Source organism: Sceloporus occidentalis, unplaced genomic scaffold, assembly GCF_023333645.1.
Source record: "Sceloporus occidentalis isolate IW3139 unplaced genomic scaffold, rSceOcc1.0.p SCAF_124, whole genome shotgun sequence".
In the NCBI taxonomy this organism is placed as follows: domain Eukaryota; kingdom Metazoa; phylum Chordata; class Lepidosauria; order Squamata; family Phrynosomatidae; genus Sceloporus; species Sceloporus occidentalis.
In genome coordinates this window covers 1,593,750-1,615,010 of record NW_028317104.1, presented here as the reverse complement: position 1 = coordinate 1,615,010, position 21,261 = coordinate 1,593,750, and the positions used below count along the sequence as shown (strand labels likewise).

General features: G+C 43.3%; 1 protein-coding gene and 1 pseudogene across 1 annotated transcript in view; one reads left to right on the top strand and one right to left on the bottom strand.

Annotated features, from left to right (window-relative positions):
- LOC149282011 (contactin-associated protein 1-like) overlaps window positions 1–21,261 on the top strand; it is a 101,452-nt gene that overhangs the window by 12,785 nt on the left and 67,406 nt on the right. The window contains exons 9-11 of the mRNA XM_089498682.1: window positions 221–332; window positions 459–574; window positions 890–977. Coding sequence (XP_089354808.1) covers window positions 221–332; window positions 459–574; window positions 890–977 — 316 coding nt within the window. The remainder of the gene's footprint in view (window positions 1–220; window positions 333–458; window positions 575–889; window positions 978–21,261) is intronic.
- Window positions 10,233–10,358, bottom strand: LOC149282012 (small nucleolar RNA SNORA35; annotated as a pseudogene).

Sequence of the window (21,261 nt, the reverse complement as noted above, 5' to 3'; positions counted from 1 at the left end):
GCTGTTTTCTGATGTTTTGCTTAGGGATCGGTCTGTTTCTCTTTTGGTTCGTCGTTCTAAGACTGATCAGTTGGGACGGGGATTTCGCGTCTGTTTGTTTGGTTTGGAGGGGTCTGACCTTTGCCCAGTCGGTTGTTTGCGTTCCTTTTTGGCTGTGCGGCCGCCTGGGGATGGTCCCTTGCTGGTGCATGTGAATGGGAGTTCTCTGTCTCGCTTTCAGTTTTTGGCGGTTTTCCGCAAATGCTTGTTGGCGTGTGCCTTGAACCCGGGGGAGTTTGGGACCCATTCTTTTCGGATAGGCGCGGCCACCCAGGCGGCTAGGTGGGGTCTGGGTGAGGATGTTATCAGACGGATTGGGAGGTGGGAGTCTGGGCGTTTTCAGACTTACGTGCGTTCGCACCTTGTGTGACTTGTTAGTCATTTTTCTTTCCTGTTTGTCCTGTGTTTTTTCGTTGTAGGTTTCTCGGGATGCCTGATCTGGATTCTGGGCCATTCATATGTTTACTGGGCGGCGCGTAGGGCCAGTGTTCGTCCTCGCGGTCGGCTTTTGGGCCTGGATCCGGACCTGGTACAGGTCAGATGGCTTGGTTTTCGGGGCTTGCGGTGGGAAGGTGTGCGTTCTGAGGTGGATTTTCAGGTGCATCGGCACGGTGCCCCGCACATTTTGGTTCTTCATGCTGGTGGTAACGACCTTTGTACCAGGCCGGCCAGGAAGCTGATTAAGGACATTAAATGTGATTTGTTACGTTTGTGGGACAGTTTTCCTGGGATGCTCTTGGTGTGGTCTGGGATTACCCCTCGGTTGTTTTGGCGGGGAGCGAGATCTGTTGTGGGTATCAATAGGGCCCGTAGGAGGGTTAATCGGGCTGTTTCTCATTTTGTGGCACAGCATGGTGGCCTGGTGGTGTCGCATTCTGATATCGAATCTGACCCGGCTGGTTTGTTTGCCCGGGATGGGGTTCATTTGAATGCAGTTGGTATGGATTTGTGGTGTCTTGAGGTTGGGGCAGGATTGGAGAGGGCGTTTGCTGTGTGGCGGGGGCAAAGAGCTAGTAGGGATACAAGCTCATTGCCTGTGGCGGAGGAGTTCCCTGGAGAAGTTTGAATGATAATGGGAGTGGCAAGTTGATGGTTTTGGTTAGAGGTTAGAGTTAATGCCCTCCCTGTACAGGATTAAACAAAGCGTTAAGGTGGAGCTCCCCTATCCGACCCGCGGTCGCTTGGGCGATTGTGGTATCCGGCGGAAGGGGTAGTGTGAAGCCATTGTTTGGTGTTTAGGTTGGGAACCCTCAGCTGTTTGTACACAGGTGTACAGAAGACTGTATAGTATTTATACAGAAGTTATTATTAAAGTGTTTTATAATAATTTATATGTTGTTAAATAAAGTTATGTCGAGACATTTGTTAAATAAATGTCTCGGCCTTTTCTAAATCCAATCCTGCTGGTGTCTGTCTCTTATTTCGGGTTTGAGAAATGGGGAACCTCCTGGGTATGGGCAGTGCAAGGGTCAAGAAACCCTGGAGTCATAGGCGTAAGGGGAACATGACCCTGCCAGCACTACAGGACGGTGCACATGGTATTAGGGCAGGAAAGGGTTAACTCAGCAAGGGTTAGCACGAGGTGAGAATGCACAGGGAACGTGGGGGAAGTCACAAGGAACGTGACTGTAGGGGGAAGGGGACAGGGCTATAAAGCCCCTCTAAGCACACGTGCAAGGGGCAATTACTGAACACCACAGGAGCAGTTTCCCGCCCGCCCTCCCTCTTTTTGTCTTTTGCTTTGTGTTTTTTGTGTTGGCTTTGTGTGTTTTTTCTTTCCCCCTTTCCCTCTTTCTTTTTGCAGGATCCGTTTTCTTTGCTGTGGCGGAGGAGTTCCCTGGAGAAGTTTGAATGATAATGGGAGTGGCAAGTTGATGGTTTTGGTTAGAGGTTAGAGTTAATGCCCTCCCTGTACAGGATTAAACAAAGCGTTAAGGTGGAGCTCCCCTATCCGACCCGCGGTCGCTTGGGCGATTGTGGTATCCGGCGGAAGGGGGTAGTGTGAAGCCATTGTTTGGTGTTTAGGTTGGGAACCCTCAGCTGTTTGTACACAGGTGTACAGAAGACTGTATAGTATTTATACAGAAGTTATTATTAAAGTGTTTTATAATAATTTATATGTTGTTAAATAAAGTTATGTCGAGACATTTGTTAAATAAATGTCTCGGCCTTTTCTAAATCCAATCCTGCTGGTGTCTGTCTCTTATTTCGGGTTTGAGAAATGGGGAACCTCCTGGGTATGGGCAGTGCAAGGGTCAAGACTCGGGGCGGGGCATGTGTAGGAATGGACAGAAGAGGAGAAAGCTGCAATTTATCCTCTGCAAAAAAATGATTCCTGGTTATGTGATCTAAATATGAATGTCAGCTCACCCCAACTCATATATGTGAATGTTTGTGGCCTTATGTGATAACCTGGTGATATAAAGCTGATGTTATCAGAATTTAAACATAAAATTATTTTGTGGCAGAGGTTCTTTTTTTTTTTCAATGAGAATGCTCTGTTCTGTAAAACCTGTGAGGTAATATCCCTGAGTGGCTTAATAGGACTGCTTGTAAGTGTGTCCTAAAAGACAGTTGCTTAAAGAAACAGATTAAAGCCCCATACAGCCCCTTCAATGAAGAATGCATTGCTACAACTTTAGCTTCTCTGCTGTTTTGGTCTAACTAACACTACTTCAAGCAGATTAAGTCCAAATTAATGTCTGGAAAAATGAAACTTTTTACTTTACTGAGAAGGTAGTAGAAAAATGGAACAGCTCCCCAGCAAAAGTGATAGATACTAATACAGTGAGGAAATTTAAACATGTATGGGATAGTCATACGACTATCCACTATGTTTTTTGGGTTATTAGCTATGTTTAGGGCTGCAACAACGAATCGATAATCGATTCTGAAAATTGTCAACGATTCTCATCGATTAGTTGAATTGATTTTTATCGATTTATAAAATCTGTTTTTTCAGAGCAAATGCTCTGAAAAACTCCCCTCCTTCTATAATCCGACCTCAAATAGAGATCGGATTATAACACTAGAATCCAGATCCCTCGCAGCGCCGCAGGGGACCTTGATCCTCCTTGCCACCCGGTGAGGGTCTGTGCAAAACGCACAGACATCCTCCGCCTTCTCCCCTCCCCTCCACTTCCGCTTCTCCCCACCACTTCCGCTGGGGCTTCTATTACTGAACCCGGCATCACGTGACCTTCCGTTGCGGCTTCCAACATGGAAGCCCCAACAGAAGTGGAGGGGAGAAGCGGAGGCTGTCTGCGCACATCGCACAGACTCCCACCAGCTGCCGGAGAGGATCCAGGTCCCCTGCAGCGCTGCAGGGATTTGGATTTTAGTGTGCTATGTGCGCAAGCTCCGCTACTTCCCTTCACTTCCACTTCTACATCCCCACCAGGGGTTAATATATCAACAGAAGAAAAACGGGACAAATAAGCACCACTGGGTAAGCTAAGCCTGGAGTATTATCTTTCTTTTTACGCTCATTTGCCCAGTGTTTCTTCTGTTGCTATATTAACCCCTGGTGGGGCAGGTAGAATTTTTTCGGGATCTATTAATTATATGCATTCTTTAATTTGTGTTTTGTTTTTTTTTTTGATTGCAGTAATATTTGATTTATTGTTTGTATTGTCCATATATTTATATCGTATTGTGTATTATCTATTCTTTTTTTTGTCTATATTTATTAAAGCATATATTTTTATACCTATTTTAGCGATGTCAGTTTTTCTTATATCGGGGGGGCATAAGACATATCAGGGGGGCACAGTGGCATAAAGCGGCTATAAGGCATATCAGGGGGCATGGTGGCATATCAAGGGTAAAAGGCTTATAGGGGGCTATAAGGCATATCAGGGGGCACAGTGGCATATAGGAGGTATAAGGCATATCAGGGGGCACAGTGGCATATAGGGTATATAAGGCATATCAGGGGGCACAGTGGCATATAGGGAGGTATAAGGCATATCAGGGGGCACAGTGGCATATAGGGGATATAAGGCATATCAGGGGGCACAGTGGCATATAGGGAGGTATAAGGCATATCTATTAATTATGTGCATTCTTTAATTTGTGTTTTTTATTTTTTGATTGCAGTAATATTTGATTTATTGTTTGTATTGTCCATATATTTATATCGTATTGTGTATTATCTATTCTTTTTTTGTCTATTTATTAAAGCATATATTTTTATACCTATTTTAGCGATGTCAGTTTTTCTTATATCAGGAGGGGCATAAGACATATCAGGGGGGCACAGTGGCATAAAGCGGCTATAAGGCATATCAGGGGGGACAGTGGCATTAAAGGACTATAAGGCATATCAGGGGGCATGGTGGCATATCAAGGGTAAAAGGCTTATAGGGGCTATAAGGCATATCAGGGGGCACAGTGGCATATAGGGGGGGTATAAGGCATATCGGGGCACAGTGGCATATCAGGGGACAGAGTGGCATATAGGGGGCTATAAGGCATATCAGGGGGCACAGTGGCATATAGGGGGTATAAGGCATATTAGGGGACAGTGTGGCATATCAGGGGGCTATAAGGCATATCGGGGGGGTATAAAGCATATTAGGGGACAGAGTGGCATATAGGAGGTATAAGGTGGCACAGTGGCATCTCTGACATATGGGGGCAGAGTAGCATATTGGGGGTATAAGGCATTTCTGGGGCAGAGAGGCAAGCTGGGGATGTGCATAACTGGGGGACGGGTTGGCAGATAAAAGAAAATAAACTACAGGCATTTTTCATTAAATATGAAAAAATAGTTTACACTAATATTTACTAGTAAAGCTTTTTTGGTATTTATTGGCCATTGTGATAAAGCGATAAGTGTTAATGGCACATCTTAATGTAAATTATAAGTTTTTATTTTAAATAAACAACAATTTTTTTTTACCAGATTAATCGATTCATTGAAAAAATAATCGGCCAACTAATCGATTATGAAAATAAACGTTAGTTGCAGCCCTAGCTATGTTAGATTGTAAGAGTTTCTTCTATAGGGTGTGTATCTTCCTAAGGTAAGTACCTTTATTATTGTGTTTTTTAACATACTTTACTCTGTACTTTAACAAAGTACTTTCATATGCTTTGTCTATTTAAGAAGCTCTCTTTTACACACACTAAACTCATGACCCTTAAGACATACTATAGGGAACAAGCGCTAGGTTACAAAGGATGTACCGTATTTGCTCGATTATAAGACGAGGTATACCCTTCGTCTTATAATCGGGGTCGTCTTATAATCAGACCTCAAATAGGTCTATGAGACGACTAAGATCCTCCTGTCCCCCGCCCCACTTACCGGTACTTCTGAGTCCCCGGTGTGTAGCTGGGGCAGCGTGTAGACAACTTCCCCTGCAGCAGGAAGGAGGTGTGGCTAGCAGCGGAGGTTGTCTGCGTCCATCGCGCAGACCTTCCCTGGCTGTCAGAGATCAGAGTTCCCCGTGCCGGTGCTCTGATCTCTGACAGTCGGGAAAGGTCTGCGCGATGGACGCAGACAACCCCCGCTGCTAGCCACGCCTCCTTCCGGCTGCAGCGTAAGTGTGTGGGATCTACACGCTGCCCCGGCTACATGACAGGGAAGTCAGACGCACCGGTAAGTTTGGGGGGGCGGGGGAGTGTTAAATGGGGGGCATAAGGCATTTCTGGAGGCAGAGTGCTCTGTGAAATGCCTTTTAACCCCCTTAATGCCACTCTGCCTCCAGAAATGCCTTTTTAACCCTCTACACGCCACTCTGCCTCCTGAATGCCTTAAACCTCCCTATATGCCATTCTTCCCCATAATATGCCTTTTAACCTTCTAAATGCCAGAGTGGCATATAGAGGTATAAGGCATTTTTGGAGGCAGAGTGGCACATAGGTGGTCAAAAGGCATATCATGGGGCACAGTGGCATTTAGAGGGTTAAAAGGCATATCATGGGGCACAGTGGCATATAGGGGGTATAAGGCATTTCTGGGGCAGATGTGCATAACTGGGGGGCAGGTTGGAAAATTAGAAGGAAATAAAACCAAAATATTTTTCTCAATCATAGCTTTTATAAAAAACAAAAAATAGTTTAGACGAAGTAACATTTACTGGTAAAACTTTTTTCCTATGGGGTCGTCTTATATTCAGTCTTTTTCTTTTTTCCTAAATTAATATTCAGATTTGGGGGCTCGTCTTATAATCGAGCAAATACGGTAATAGGATGTCCTATGGCTTGCCGTTATACAGTCTGGGGTGTCCCTTGTCAGCTGGGGCATGTACCGATGCGAGTGCAGATGACATCATAATAGCAGGGAATGGCCAAACTTCCGTTTGGGCATTCTCTGCTGGGAGTGTCAGTCACCAGAAACCACATTCACGGTAACCACACCCTATGTTTATACAATTAGAGCAGCCATTTTCTTATTGCTTGTTATTCCACCCTATCATCTCTTGTCTGTTTTTAAGTTTCAAATTGTCATTGATTGGTTCGGGCAGGTTGTCAGTCTAGAGTGAAGCGAAGGAAAAGAACTTCAGTAGAGATAATTGACAATTAATGCTCAATTGATTTAAGTAATTAGTTTAATTAGTTAATGCTGTCTCTGCCACATGCAGCCACATATGTCGTCGTCCATGGTAGGAGCTTGAAACTAAATATCTCAAACAAGTACACTGGCTGAGAAACAAAGAGCACAAGTTTTATGTATTAATAACCTCATTTAACCCCTTAATGACCATAGACCAGCCTGGCACATCACAGAAAAACAAGCAGTCAAGGGCGGTTGACATACCTGGTGCGTCATGGGGTTAAATGAGGTTAGAAAGTCATCAATGATCAGCTGGTGTTGCTGAAAAGTCTTGATATCAAGGTTTTCAGCAACACCCAAACAAAAACATAAAAAACTCATTAAAATTTATTAAATTACATTTTTAATTGGACAAATTATGAATTTCAGGTGAGCACTTCAGTTTTTCAACTAGGAATTTTGACATCTTGTCGTCCTATTTGGTACATCATTAAAGCTGGCCAACTCAATTTACCCCCATCAAACTATATAAGTTTTAAAACTAGACACCCTAGGCTATTTCAAAGGGTGGTAGGTTAAGATTTTCCATGCACTAGTTATACCACCAGCCTTTGTCAATTCTTTTGGTAGTATTTTTTGTGTTTTCCTGACATTGCACCTCAAGTATGAATTTACATATGGTATATGTCCCTGGCACACAACATCCCAGTATGTATTCAGCAAGATCGCCTAAATACAGTGATACTACCCATGCATAGGTGTGTTGGGTTGCTTGTGGGCTAAAAGACCACATTTGTGGAGTGTGCGCATTTTTCAATACAATTTTGACATCTTGTTATCCTGCCCCCATGTGTTATTTAGGACATCTTTGAAACTGGCCAGGTGTTTTTACCCCCATTAACCTATGTAGTTTTCATTTCATAGAGTGGTATTTTAATGCTTTCCATTCACTTATTCTGACCCAAGGCTTTGTGAAAGTTTGTGGTAGTATTTTTTTACTAAGAAGAAATTTACCGAAACACTGCAGGAATGTTAGAACAGCCATGGGTGCAAAAGTTTTAAAAACAGCCCAGTCCTTAAGGGGGTTAATTATGTTAACGCTTATAACGGGTACAAATTCCCAGAGAAACCCTTCAAAATCTTATGGAAAACCTTCAAAGAAGAATTGAAGCTGTTATAGCTGCAAATGGGAGACCAACAACATATTAATTTCAATGTATTTAAAATGCATTGTTATAAAAGTCCCTGTAGGTGTAATGGGCCAGTGTTCCAATACTTTTGTGCACATATTGTATATCATGTTAGTGTGAGAGACATTGTAAAAGCATTACATAATATGTCATTTAAACATAAAAATAACATTGCACATTTGTTTTGTGATCTACACTCAGGAGATGTCTGCCATGATGGGCAATTGTCATAAATCAACTCACCCTCTCCCCGGTTCCAGCGTCGGCAGGTCTCGGCGTCGGGTTTCCTCTCAGCCTCTGCTCGCTGACACAGACACGAGCAGAGGCTGCGTGCAGGCACGCCCCCTCCACTGCCGGCAGAGAGCAGCAGGGAGGAGGACGCGGTCCCAGGTTGCTATGGAGACGCGTCCACTCCCTGCTACTGCTGATAGACGCCGGCAACGTAGGAGTTGTGTACGCGTTGCCATGGCAACGCGTCTCTCAGTATGACGTCATTTTGGCGCCAAATTCAAATTATAAAAGCCCCTTCCACTGAGAGATCATTGCTCAAGTATCAAGCTATTACTGCCTCTGTACCTAAGCGGTCCTGATTGATTCTACTAGTGTACCAGATCCTTCCTTCTGATTTTTGACCTACGTTCCTTGCTGCCTGCCTCGACCATTGCGTGTGACCTGACCTTGTTTTTGGATTATCGTTTTTGTACCTCGCCACGGACTTTGTGGTTGCCATCTGCTATTAGGAACCATCTACCTTTTCGGCTCACGGGTCAGCCGTGATAGCAATGGAGCAATTGTCCACTAAGATGCTCTAATTTGAACATTATGGCCCACTACTATAAGCCTTTTGTGTTATTTTGTGTTATTTTCACGTAGTTCAACACAAGCACATCTAGATTAACAAAGATTATGATTTATTTGTACAGAAGTATACTTCATTGTATAAGTAGTCTATACATTTTGTTCCATTCTCAGTGTATTCAAGTTAACATTAATGCTTCAGTTATTGTCGTCTTCTACCATATATTTGTCCACATTAACTTTGCCTGTGCCCGCATTTTATGCTTACTTATATATTCCTGTTTATATTCCCTCTGAGTAAACTGAATGCATTGCATGCTGACTGTGCAACGTTGTATTGTGGGATGAAGCAGAATGGCTGCAGCATTTATCCATTCCCCATTTTAGCTTTACATTTGTCAATTAATCTGCAGTATAAGTTTTTTTTTTTTTTTTTTTTTTTTTTTTTTCCCTTGGGAGGGAATTTAACCCCTTAAGGACCGGGCTCATTTTTGCGTTTTGTACCCTGTGGGACCGAGGCTGTTTTGACACTTTTGTGGTGCTTGTGTTCAGCTGTAATTATCTCCTCACCCATTTAGTGTACCCACATAAGTTATATATTGTTTTTTTCAGGACAAGATGGGCTTTCTTCAGATACCATTATTTTGATCATATCATCTTATTTACTATTAAAAAAATAAAAAAAACATGGTGAAAAATTGAAAAAAACCCAAATTTTATGACTTTTATTTGAAAAATCTTTTATTCACCTAAAAAAGCAAGTAAAAAACTAGCTAAATAGATTCTACTACTTGTCCTGAGTTTAGAAATACCCAATGTTTTTATGTTTTTTTGCTGTTTTTTGTAAGTTATAGGGCCATAAGTACAAGCAGCGTTTTATGATTTTCAAACCTTTTTTAATAAATCTGGTCAGTCTGCCTCCATCTCTTCTTTGGAGCATCATTAAAGCCGGGTAATTCAATTTAACCCCGTCAAACCATATATTTTTGAAAACTAGACACCCCAGGGTATTCCAAATGCTGTTATTTTAACCCTTGCCTTGCACCAATTATACAACCACACTTTGTCAAACTTTGTAATAGTAATTTTTTTAATTTTTTTTTTCACACAAATTGTAATTTAGTTATAAATATACAGGTCCTGGTATGTGTCACTGTCAAACAACCCCCCAATATGTGTTCAGCAACATCTCCCGAGTACAGTGATACCCCACATGCATGGGTTTGTCAGATTGTTTGGCTGGTAAAAGGCTACTTTTGGGGCATGCGTAATTCAAGTTTTCAACACAGACTTTTAGCATCTGGTCATTCTGCCTACATCTCCTCTTTGGAATATCTTTGAAGCCGGTTAACTCAGTTTAACCCCGTCAAACCATATATTTTTGAAAACTAGACACCCCAGGGTATTCCAAATGCTGTTATTTTAACCCTTTGCATGCACCAATTATACAACCACACTTTGTCAAACTTTGTATTTGTAATAGTAATTTTTTTTATTTTTTTTTTCACACAAATTGTACTTTAGTTATAAATATACAGGTTCTGGTATATGTCACTGGCAAACAACCCCCCAATGTGTGTTCAGCAACATCTCCTGAGTACAGCGATACCCCACATGCATGGGTTTGGCAGGTTGTGTGGGGGCTAAACTGTAACATTTGAGACATGCGTAATTCACTGTTTACAACATCCGGTCAAAACTTGGTTTGTACCCAACTTTCAGATGGGGCAGAAGAAAGCCTGGCCTTTCTCCAAGAAGGGATTTGATCTAGCACCTTAAGCGATTCCCTCATGCCATGGGAAAGACACAGGGGTCACTTGTCAGTGCAAATTAGTGCAAAAAAATGGCGCAGCAAAAAACATCAAAATAGCAGTAAATGGGGAAAAAAATACAAATGTAGAGCAGGAAAAAAAAATAAAAAAATGGGCAGCAGTGTGGTACAGCTTGAAGCAGTTACCGACACAGAGTGCAGAGTTTTCCAGGGCAATCTGGACAGTAGAATGGGGTGTCCTTTCTTTGCCCCCTGCTGTAGCATACCCTGCATCTCTTTTGGGGATTCTGCTTCTTCTCTGTAGGAGGAATTTTAAAAATAAAATGGGTAGCCCCAATTCTGCTAGACTCCATCACCGCCCGGGGACCAGGTGCATCTTGCTACAAGATATCCGAAATTACTCGAAGCTGAAATTGCAAAAAAGTCATTCCGGGATTTGCTTTTTCATGCAACAAAAAAGCATTGTAGGTTGCAATTTGCATTAGATGAATTGCAACCTTCTTGTACCAGGCCTTTGTCTTCCTCAAAATGAGGTAGGGCTGTAGGAGTTGATCTGACAGATCAACTCCACTCATGTTCTTATTATAGGCCCTGACGCACACTGGCTTTTTAGTGACCCCAGCTCTGCCACGGACAGAAACCTCCACAGTTCTCTCATCGTGGATGGTGCTCAGCATGCACACCTCTTTTCTGTCCCTGAACTTCAACGCCAAAAGCTCCTCTTGGCGTAGAGCTGAGGTCTCCCCCTTTCCTAGTCGGGTTTGTGCCAGACGTTGTGGGAAACCCACGCGGTTCTTTCTAATAGTACCGCAAGCTACTGTATCGAAACAATACAGCAACTTGAACAAAGGGATGCTTGTATAAAAGTTGTCAACATACAAGTGGTAGCCTTTGTTCATAAGTGGGAATATTAGGTCCCACACAATCTTGGCACTGGTGCCTAGATGTTCTGGGCAACCTGGAGGGTCAAGGTGGCTATCCCTACCCTCGTATACCCGGAAGGCCTGAGTATACCCAGTCCCACTCTCGCAGAGCTTATACAATTTTATGCCATACCTGGAGCGCTTGGAAGGAATATACTGCTTGAATCCCAACCTTCCTTTATACTTCATCAGGGATTCATCCACGCAGATATCCCTTCCAGGTGTATAAGCCTCTGCAAACTTGGCAGCGAGATGGGTAATCAGGGGGCGGATTTTATAGAGCCTATCAAACTGTGGGTGCTCCTTAGGGGGGCACAGGCTGTTGTCGCTAAAATGCATGAAATGAAGAATCATTTCATACCTTCTCCTACCCATGGACTGGGTGTAAATGGGGGTACTAAAGATGGGGCTAGTGCTCCAGTAGGAGCGGATGGAGGTTTTTTTTATAATTCCCATTAGCATAGTTAATGCCTAGAATTTAAGAAATTCTGGCACGTCTATGGGGTCCATGGCTGCTTTGAAAAATAGGAGTCAGGGCTAGCAGCACGGCACTGCTGGGCATAGATGTTGGATTGGGAGACAATGTCTCCCAAGACATCTTCTCCCAAAAAAATCTGCACAAACTGCAATGGGGTAAATCCTGTAACATCAATACTGATGCCAGGAATTGCAGTAAAAGGAGGGATAGCTGGTGTATACCTATTAGGCACTACCCACTCCTTGGGTGCAATGCCACTACTTGTGGCAGCGGACCCAGCAGCCACAGATACATCACTAGATGTATCTGTGAACTGACCAAAATCAAAATCTGACGCTGTGTCAGTGGCCTCAGAATCTGAGGCCAAAAATGCATACACTTCCTCAGCAGTATACACGGGCTGCATTATAAAATAAATTAACCCCTAGCCAAAAAAACACAACAAAAAAAATCAGTAAAATAAAAGGCGCTGCTGCTATGGGATCAATCCCTAAGGACTGATCTACAGCAAAGGAGGGGTTAATGGTACCTAAAAATAATATGAAATAATATAAAATATAAAGTATAAAAAATGTGGATAAAAATAAAAGTGCACAAACAGCAAAAAAGTGCTGATGTGCAATATCACTGCCTATGCAGTGATCAACAGTAAGGAAGGGGTTAAAAAAAAAAGAGGGGCTCTTATAAGAGCCTTTTGTGTAAATTTTTATTTTTGGTAAAGTGTCAAAGTGTACCTGCTTTTTCTCACGATCTGTCTCTCTCCCTCACTAAAAGCAAGTGATGGAGGGAGGCAGATCTTATGTTTATAAACATTGCCTTTGACCGAGCAAATCAAGATCACTCTCCTGATCTCAATCACTGGATGCTGATGGCATCCAGCAACACCCCCTAGTGGTGAAAGCGATTTGAAATCGCTTCTGAGGCCATTGCCAGGAGAAGGGCAGCGCCATCTTTGAGGGTAAGTTTACCGGCGGCGCCATGCCGCCAAAAGCTTCGTTTAACAAACGATCAGAGGTCGTTTCTTCCACTTAGTTGGTGTTCTTGAAATGCCTCGATATCGAGGCATTTCAAGAACACCAACTGAGTGGAAGAAACGACCTCTGATCGTTTCTTAAACAAAGCTTTTAGCGGCATGGCGCCGCCATATTTAAAAGACCTGCCGGCTTTTTTTTTAACTAATAAAAAAGCCCCGGGAGCGATCTAACTGCTCCCTGAGGTTTTTTTTCTGTGTTGCTGAATGCCTCTATGTCGAGGCATTACAGCAACACAATCTGCTCGAAGAAAGCAATCTTTGATTGCTTTCTGAGCCGATTTAACCCCATGACGGTTCAGGACCGTCAAAGGTCATTCTCCGACCGTTTGTCCATGACCGGCAAAGGTCGCGAAGGGGTTAATACCCGGTGGCTTCCTCTACCCCTGAAAATAATGAAGCTGTTTACACATCATACAGTGATGACAATTGATGCGCCAGGCACATCATAGAAGTACATACCCTTGAAGACAATTGACATGTCTGGGGCTAAAACCAGCGTAGAAAGCAGCGAATGAGTTTTGGAGACCTGGATGAGAATTCCTAGGAGCAATCCTATTCACCATATTGAAAGGCTGATGCCCAGCGCCAAAAAAAAAATTGTTGCTGAATTGCCTCAGTATAGATGCACTCAGCAACACACAAAAGTCAAGAGTCACTTAAAATAAGAGTTCCTAGAGGGTCTCTCCAGACCTACCTGAGGACTCAGGAGGTCAATAGAGCCCAGCTAACTAATCACTATGTGATCAGCAAAATAATATATAAAAAAATATGCCCTGTGATGTCACCATAACATCAAGTATTTTTATAAGCGAAATTGGCTACTAATAATCCTGGCATGGTTTGGTAAGGGAAATTGAGCTGGCCCAAATAGGACATGGGGCAGAACGACCAGATGTCAAAATTATGGGTGGAAAAACTAAATTCTGCATGTCCCAAATGTGGCTTTTTACCTCCCAAATAACATGACATACCCATGCATGGATGGTATCACTATACTCAAGAGATGTGGCTCAACACATTAACATGAAAAGACAACCTTTGCTACTGCCGGCACTTGACCTTTTGGGGCTCAGTCAAAGAAGCACCAGCGAAAGTGCTGGCCAGCAGCAGAGGTTTGTCTACGCACATCGCGCAGACGTTCACCGGCTGCCCCTACCAGACACCAAGGAATCTGGAGCACGGGGGTAAGTATGGGTGGGGGGCAGATTGGCATATTTGGGGGGTCCAGAGGCATATCTGGGGTATAAGGCATATCAGAAGGCACTATGGCATATAGGGGGTATAAGGCATATCGGGGGCAGATGGGCATATTTGGGGGTATAAGCAATGTTCCCTCTAATTTTTCTTAGGTGGTGTGCGCAGAAAATTTCTCTTGTGCAAAAATTTTCCCAGGGCCAAAATTTTGTGTGCACAATATGCTTCTGCAAATGTTAAATTTAAATTGTTCTATATTTTTGGTATAGCTCGCTCATGGTTAGTAATACTACATTATAGTGTGATAATGTAGTATTAGTTACACAACAGTATTAATTACTGTAATGTTTTTTTATAGGTGAAATTCTCATTGCATAAGTAAATTATGAGCGAATCACGAGCGGGGCGTACCTAGAGTATTTGGCACCTGGGGCGGATCCTGTACGTGGGGTACAGCATAACTGTTATCATTATTTACTAAGGCAGACATTGACGGTGGTACAACATAACACCTATCAATATATACTGAGGCAGACATTGATGGTGTTACAGCATAACTGCTATCATTATATACTGAGGCAAACATTGACAGTGGTACAGCATAACTGCTAACATTATATAGTGAGGCAAACATTGACAGTGGTACAGCATAACTGCTATCACTATATACTGAGGCAAACATTGATGGTGGTACAGCATAACTGCTATCATTATATACTGAGGCAAACACTGACAGTGGTACAGCAGAACATCTATCACTATATACAGAGGCACACATTGACCATGGTACAACATAACACCTATCACTATACAGTGAGCCAGACATTGACAATAATGCAGCTATATCACTATATACTAAGCCAAACATTGATGTGGTGTAGGCCTACCACTTTAGTGTCTGGCCTAGTATCTATCTATATATTTCTATCTATCTATTATATAATATAGGGGTGCACCGGAATGAAAATTCTGGACCTGAAAATTTAGCATTCACTTGACTGAAACCGAAAATGACCCCCCACACACACACCTTGAAATACAAAGACAAAAAAAAAACAGTTTTATTAAAAGTAACACACCAAAATTAGACAAAAAAATCAATAAAATAAAAAAAACCAATAACAATAAATATATATATATATATATGTGTATATATATATGTGTATGTATGTATATGTGTGTTTTTATATATATATATATATATATATATATAATATAATTACCAGCAATCCCACTCCTATCATGCCCAGGTTCTAGCATGTACTGGTTGCTTGGGCATGAAAGGAGTGGGATTGCTGTTAGCAATTATATATATATATATATATATATATATATATATATATATATATATATATATTAATTAATATTGTTATCGAATTTTTCTGTCCAATTTTGGTGTGTTACTTACTTTTAATAAAGGTGTGGTTAACACACCAAAATTGAACAAAAAAATATATAATTGCTAACGGCAATCCTATCATGCTCAGGCAGCCGGTACATGCTGGAACCTGAGCATGATAGGAATATGATTACAGCCTCCCTATGCCATGCTATCCCCCCCACACACTTACACATCCATGCTATCACACACACACACTCATTCACAAACATTCAGTTTAAACCACAGCATAACACACCATTCACTCTCACAGAATGTTTTCCTACCTGTCACTTTTCCTCCTCTTCGTTCTTCCTCTTCTGTGTCCTCCTTTGCAGTGGAGGTGGTGGGCGTGGCTTCAGTGCTGTGCACCGGGATATGACATAAAATCCCGACGCACAGCATCAGTTGCCGCGCGCATCGAAAGGGAGCAGGATCGGAGGTCTGCATTAACAGACCTCTAGCTCCCTTGATTTTTTTTAAAGACGGTTAGAGGGAGATCCTTGATCTCCCCAACCGAGCTTGCTCCTCTAGCGGCGGACATTACTGTCCGTCTCTGGAGGGGTGCCGTGCGCACAACCAGTAGCGGACCGCCCCCCCCTTCGGTACGCTACTGGTTGTTTTTTCTTCTACCTTTTCACATGTAAGGCCTCTTTTGGGAGTGATGTTGTAAGTTGGGTTACCTGGAACAAGAAGGAAAGCACAAAAAAGGAATCACCCGCTTCTACTGAGCACATAGATACCACATGTATGTAGTATGTAGGTGTAACACGGCCACAGGTAACTCCAAAATCATGAGTGAAAAGTAGTAAAACTACCCCATAACACGAAAATAACCCCCACAAACTATACATTCCCTGAAAACACTATGGCCGAGCACCTGCAGACATGCCAAGTGGACGTGTTTGACTCTGAGAAACTCGAGTGACCTGCAGAGAACCCTGACCAAAAAGGGACAACTCCATATAAATGACCATGATTTTTTAATGAAATGTCCAACAAGTTCATATAGATGTGGTCAGGTGTTAACTAGACTTGTGCATTCGTCTTCGGGCGAACATGGAAACGAACACGAAGAGTGCGTTTTCGTGTTCGTTCCGAAGACACGCCGAAGAGAAGACGGCGGCGGTAAAACGTAGGCGAAGACGAAGACACACACCACGAAGATCTTCGTGATTGTCTTCGTCTTCGTCTACCATTCCCCCCCTTCATCTTACCTTGTCTTGGCTTCGCGGCATCGCGGCAGTTCCCGGAAGTGGAAATCCGCAGGTTCGCCGTCACGGGTTACAGGGCAGTGCGAATGAGCCTATTGGTCGCCTACAGGGACCTCCTCTGGCATCAACCAATTGGTTGATGCCAGAGAAAGACCCTGCAGGTGACCATTAGGCTCACTCGCACGGTCTTTGTAGCCCCTGACAGCGAACCTATGGATTTCCGCTCCCGTTAACCCCTTCGATGCTGCGTTAACACAGCATCGAAGGGGTTAACGGGAGCAGAAATCCATAGGTTAAAGGGCCGTGCAAGCGACCAATAGGCTCACTTGCACGGCCCCTTAACCCTTTAAAAAAAAGTTAACCCCTAACTAATTGAACAGGGATGGAGACCAGTGGCATCGGCAGTGCCGATGCCACTGGTCTCCCTCCCTGTTCAATTAGTTAAATGTCCGTACGAGCGACTTTATTGGTCGCTCGTACTGACATTTAACCCGGCACAGACTAACTAATTGAACAGGGAGGGAGACCAGTGGCATCGTTCTCCCTCCCTGTTCAATTAGTTAAAGACCAGTGGCATCGGCAGGGCAAGTTGCAGCATTGGGGTTTTAAAACCCCAATGCTGCAACTTACCCTGCCGATGCCACTGGTCTCCCTCCCTGTACAGAGTTAAATGTCCATACGAGCGACTTTATTGGTCGCTCGTACGGACATTTAACCCGGCACGGACTAACTAATTGAACAGGGAGGGAGACCAGTGGCATCGGTCTCCCTCCCTGTTCAATTAGTTAAAGACCAGTGGCATCGGCAGGGCAAGTTGCAGCATTGGGGTTTTAAAACCCCAATGCTGCAACTTACCCTGCCGATGCCACTGGTCTCCCTCCCTGTACAGAGTTAAATGTCCGTACGAGCGACTTTAACAGAGTCGCTCGTGCAGACTTTTAAAACCCCAATGCTGTAACTTACCCGGCAGATCCCACTGGTCTCCCTGTTCTATCAGTTAATAAATTATAGAACAGGGAGACCAGCGGGATCTGCCGGACAATTACGGCACCAGGAGTATAACAGTCTGTACGAGCGACCCTATTGGTCGCCAGCAGGGGGCTCGTCTGCCATCAACCAATGGCAGACGAGCCCCCTGCTGACGACCAATAGAGTTGCTCATACGGACATTTAAACTCCTGGCGCCAGAGCGGCTTTAACCCCGTTTTAACCCCTTAACCGGGGAAAACGAAGAAAACCCGAGCACGAAGAATGTCCGCGAATATTCGCCCGAAGAGAAGACAGGACCAGGCGAATATTCGCGGAATACGAAGTTTTTTTTTTTGCCGAAGACGAGCACGAAGACGAACACGAAGAGCCCCCTGGTGCCCAAGTCTAGTGTTAACATATATTTGGTCAAATATTGTATATGTAGATTGCACATGCACCCCATCAAAGTTACAGTGCAATGCAGGTTAGGCACATAGAGGAAGGGTACATAACCGTGACAAGATACAACGTCTAGTCAGAAAATAGATATCCCTGTGAGTATGCCAACCTATAGACACATTTGGTGCATCTGCTTTTAACGACTACAAGTCCCATCACTCTCATCAGTATTTGGAGTGGAGGCTCATCTGTAATTTAAAATACATTTACTTCAATAAAATGTTTTCTATTTTTCTTAAATTTTTACTTATTGGGATAAAGGCGACATTAACGAACAAACTATCCCTTATCCCAGCATGTTAGCTGACTACAGGGGCACAGTGGCATATACATTACATCAGGGCTCGACAAATCCCAGGCGCCATGGCAACTGAGAATTTTGTCCTGGCGCCTAGGTGTTTGTCAGCATGTTACATTCTCCAAAAAATGCCCCTCATGTCGCCACAATTGTGGTGATCGCAGGGCCGCTGCTGCTGTCTGCCCAGGTGTCTGGGAAGACCAGCACAGCCACTCCGATCCCGCCCCCAAGCCTGTGATCACTCCCACTGAGTGATTCTGTAGGCTGAAAACGTGATTGCAGGAAAACCAGCAATCGCGTTTTCAGCTGCCACAAGCAGCTTCAGGAAAGGGCGTTAAGTGTTAATTGGGTCCCTGACACAACATCCCCCTGCTGCCTGACCGCTCCATGAGAGCGAAAGTGTAGCGTTAACCCCTTCAATGGCATTTAGGGGTTAATTCCCGTTTTGTGCTGGTGGTCTACCCCCACAAGCCCTTTGATGACTCCTGTAGGCATGGAAGCCTACAGGAGTCATCAAAGAGACTCCTCCCTGCAATGGCTGGTCTATAGACCAGCAATCGCATCCCAGCTGCCAGAGGCAGCTTCAGGGACAGGGGGGGAGAGGGTTCTTCGGTCTCCACATGATTGTGGAGACCAGCCCCAACCCTCCCCTGCTGCCCGATCACTCCATGAGAGCGAAAGTGCAGCGTTAACCCCTTCAATGCCACAATTGTGTATGACACATTCGTGGCATTGCAGGGGTTAACATTTTATCAGTCAATGCTGTGCTCCAATGGAACATCAGCATTGAAAGAGTTAAAAAAATAATTTATAAAAAAAATTGAAAAAAAACAGCACTGACCTGAAAGTCCAGGGTGCTTTAGTAACTTTTTTAGCTAGCGCCTAGATTCACAACAAATTTGTCAAGCCCTGCATTACATCAATACTCTGCTGTCACTGAAGAGGAGGTACGTTCTCTTCTTCTTTCCTCTTGTCCAACCACATGCCCCCTTGACCCAATCCCTTCCCATCTCACCCAGTTTCTTTCATCTACTCTTGTCCCTACTCAAGCTCACATCTTCAACCTCTCCCTCACTACTGGATCTGTCCCATCCTCCTTCAAGCATGCTACCATTACCCCAATCTTGAAAAAGCCCTCCCTTGACACGACTGCTCTGTCCAATTACCGTCCCATCTCTCTACTTCCTCTCGCCTCTAAGCTTCTTGAAAGAATAGTTTATACCCAATAAACTAAGTTTCTTGACTCCAACTCCCTCCTTGACCCTCTTCAATCTGGTTTTCGCCGTCGACACTCTACTGAGACCGCCCTTACTAAAGTCACTAATGACCTACTAACTGCCAAATCCAAGGGCCACTACTTCATGCTAATCCTACTGGACCTCTCTGCTGCTTTTGACACTGTCGACCACCCTCTTCTCCTTCAAACTCTACATGCTCTTGATCTCCGTGACACTGCTCTCTCCTGGTTCACTTCCTACCTCTCTGATCGTACCTTCAGCGCCTCTGTCTCCAGTAACACTTCCCCTCCCCTCCCCCTCTCAGTGGGGGTACCCCAAGGCTCACTTCTTTAACCCCTTCAATCCCAGGGGTTTTTGGTACCTCAAATCCCCGAGCAATTTTGCCATTTTTGCGCTATGTTGATTCAGCGATTATTCTCTTTTCCTGTGAATAGTGTACCCATGTAAACTATATATTGTTTTTTCAAGGAGAGATAGAGCTTTCTTTTGATACCATAGTTAGATGAAATTTAGAATGAGAAATTTAGTAAAAACTAGCGAAAATTAAAAAAAAAAAACACCTAATTTTTTTATACATTTTCCCTCTGAATCCTTACAAAATCAGGTAAAGTAATGGAAAATCCCTTCCAAGCTTATCAATTGTGTTTCCTTATGTCAGAAATTCCTAATTTATATAGATTTTCCATACTTTCCCAGCACTTATAGGGAACATACTATAAGGTGTACATTATTTGTAGAATTTTTATGCTTATGGCTTAACGGGTTTGGGGGTTGTGAAGGGGCAGGAGGTTTATACTGGGTAGATGTTGTGTTAGGGCAATGGGATGTTTTTTGTTTTCTTTTTTCTTTTTTTTTTTTTCTTTTTTATATATATATATATATATATATATATTATACGATGTAAAAAAATAGAGTATTGCAGAGTATGCGGTGATACCTTTTTTATTGGACTAACATAATATTAAAAAGACAAGCTTTCGAGAGTTATCCTCCCTTCATCAGGTCTGAAGCAATACTCTATTGCTTCAGACCTGATGAAGGGAGGATAACTCTCGAAAGCTTGTCTTTTTAATATTATGTTAGTCCAATAAAAAAGGTATCACCGCATACTCTGCAATACTCTATTTTTTGACATCGTGTATATATATATATATATATATATATATATGTATATGTATATGTTTTTTTTAAATGGTTAGAGGTCCTCTTAGGGACCTCTTGAACATGTTATTAATGCCAGTGATGTCACAATGACATCACTTAGCTCACTTTATTATTATTTTTTTTAATAATTATTTATTGTATTTTAGTGATTTATTTATTTATTTTAAAATCACTAACCTTTCTTTTTCTCAGTTTCATTTTTCAGCATGGGAGGAGGATGAGAAACATGGTCTGTGGGGACTTGCTTAGATATCACAGCGTCTGTGCCTCATCGGAGGACAGAATATCCCCTGCAGGGTCTGGATCGGCCTCTAAAAATGTAACAGTTTTCCAGCTTTCGTGCCATCGGATCGGGCAGCAGAAAGCTGGCAATGCTGGCTTCTGCTGTCAGGGGGGAGTCCAGGCTGTCAAAAGAAGGGCAGGACGTACTGGTACGTCCGTAGGGGATTCTTGGGATGCGGTTTTTGGACGTACCGGTACGTCCTTAGGGGACTGAAGGGGTTAAGGACGCTTACAACATAGCACATTAATGCCCTTCCATATTCCTTTAGCTCAGCTTTCCTAGTCCCTCTCCCACAATACTTTTGTATACAACAGTTACAGTTGGAAATGC